This window comes from Octopus bimaculoides, chromosome 2 (assembly GCF_001194135.2).
Source record: "Octopus bimaculoides isolate UCB-OBI-ISO-001 chromosome 2, ASM119413v2, whole genome shotgun sequence".
NCBI classification, from domain to species: domain Eukaryota; kingdom Metazoa; phylum Mollusca; class Cephalopoda; order Octopoda; family Octopodidae; genus Octopus; species Octopus bimaculoides.
Genome location: NC_068982.1, coordinates 186,802,067 through 186,803,206, shown reverse-complemented (window position 1 = coordinate 186,803,206; position 1,140 = coordinate 186,802,067). Strand labels below are relative to the sequence as shown.

Here is a 1,140-nt window from a genome sequence, read left to right as displayed (position 1 = left end):
TGAAACACCGGGTATCCCAAACATCCCTGATGCTTATGAATCAGATGCATTATGAAAGAAGAAGCTGTTCTCCAATAATGAAATACAACAATGATTAGCACATTCATGTTCCTCTGATTGATGCCAGGCTCGTCTGACTGGCACCTGTACCAGTGGGATGTAAAAATTACCCACTACACTCTTGGACTGGTTGGCATTAGGAAGGGTATCCAGCTGTAGAAACCTTGTCAGATCAGACTGGAGCCTGGTGCAGTCTCCTGGCTTGACAGTTTTCAGTCAAACTGTCCAACCCATGCCAGCATGGAAAACAGACGCTAAAGGATGACGACAATGATGCCGATGATGATGATGATGATGATGATTCATTATATATGGTGATATCTCAAAAAACTTTAATTAATTTTGTATTTCACTTAATAATGCTGGAAAATAGAATAGTTTTTGAGACAAACATTTTGTCAGAGTTCTAGTTTAAGAACCTCATCATCATCATTTAACGTCTGCTTTCCATGCTGGCATGGGTTGGATGGTTTAATTGAAAACTGGTAAGCCAGGGAGCTGTACCAGGTTCCAATCTGATTTGGCAAGGTTTAATACAGCTGGATGTTCTTCTAAATGCCAACCACTCCAAGAGTGTAATAGGTGTATTTTACGCGCTACTGGCATCGATGCCATTGATCTGACACTGGCATCAGCCACGACTACAATCTCACTTAGATTCACAAGTCTTCACAGACACAATATATCACCAAAGGTCTCGGTCATCTCTCACTGTTGTGCTACAAACATCCCCTTGATATACCAATAAATAAAATCACTAGAGGTGTTTTATAAAGTCAGAGTAAATTCATGATTATTTTAGAATTTAAGTGAAATATTGGTATTTTAGTTTGAAATATAGCAAAGATTACATTAAAACATCTTTCAACCAAATGAACTTTCTCTTTTGCTTTTATCGTCACTAAGTTAAAACAACAATGGGTTTGTCCCATCCTTAGTACTGAATCAGTTAAAATACATAAGTGGTTATTAAAGAAAATGTAGACAGTATACTAATGTAACACAATGTAAAAGTATGGCTTACGCTGCGTTTTCTCTTCAGGAATGCTTTCCTCTTCAGCGGGTTCCTCAACCTGTAGC

The 1,140-nt window shown here is 38.2% G+C and overlaps 1 protein-coding gene across 1 annotated transcript in view; it reads right to left on the bottom strand.

Annotated features, from left to right (window-relative positions):
- Positions 1-1,140, bottom strand: part of LOC106874818 (uncharacterized) — a 9,010-nt gene that overhangs the window by 5,528 nt on the left and 2,342 nt on the right. Inside the window, exon 2 of the mRNA XM_014922679.2 lies at positions 1,085-1,133. Within this exon, the coding sequence (XP_014778165.1) occupies positions 1,085-1,133 (49 nt within the window). The remainder of the gene's footprint in view (positions 1-1,084; positions 1,134-1,140) is intronic.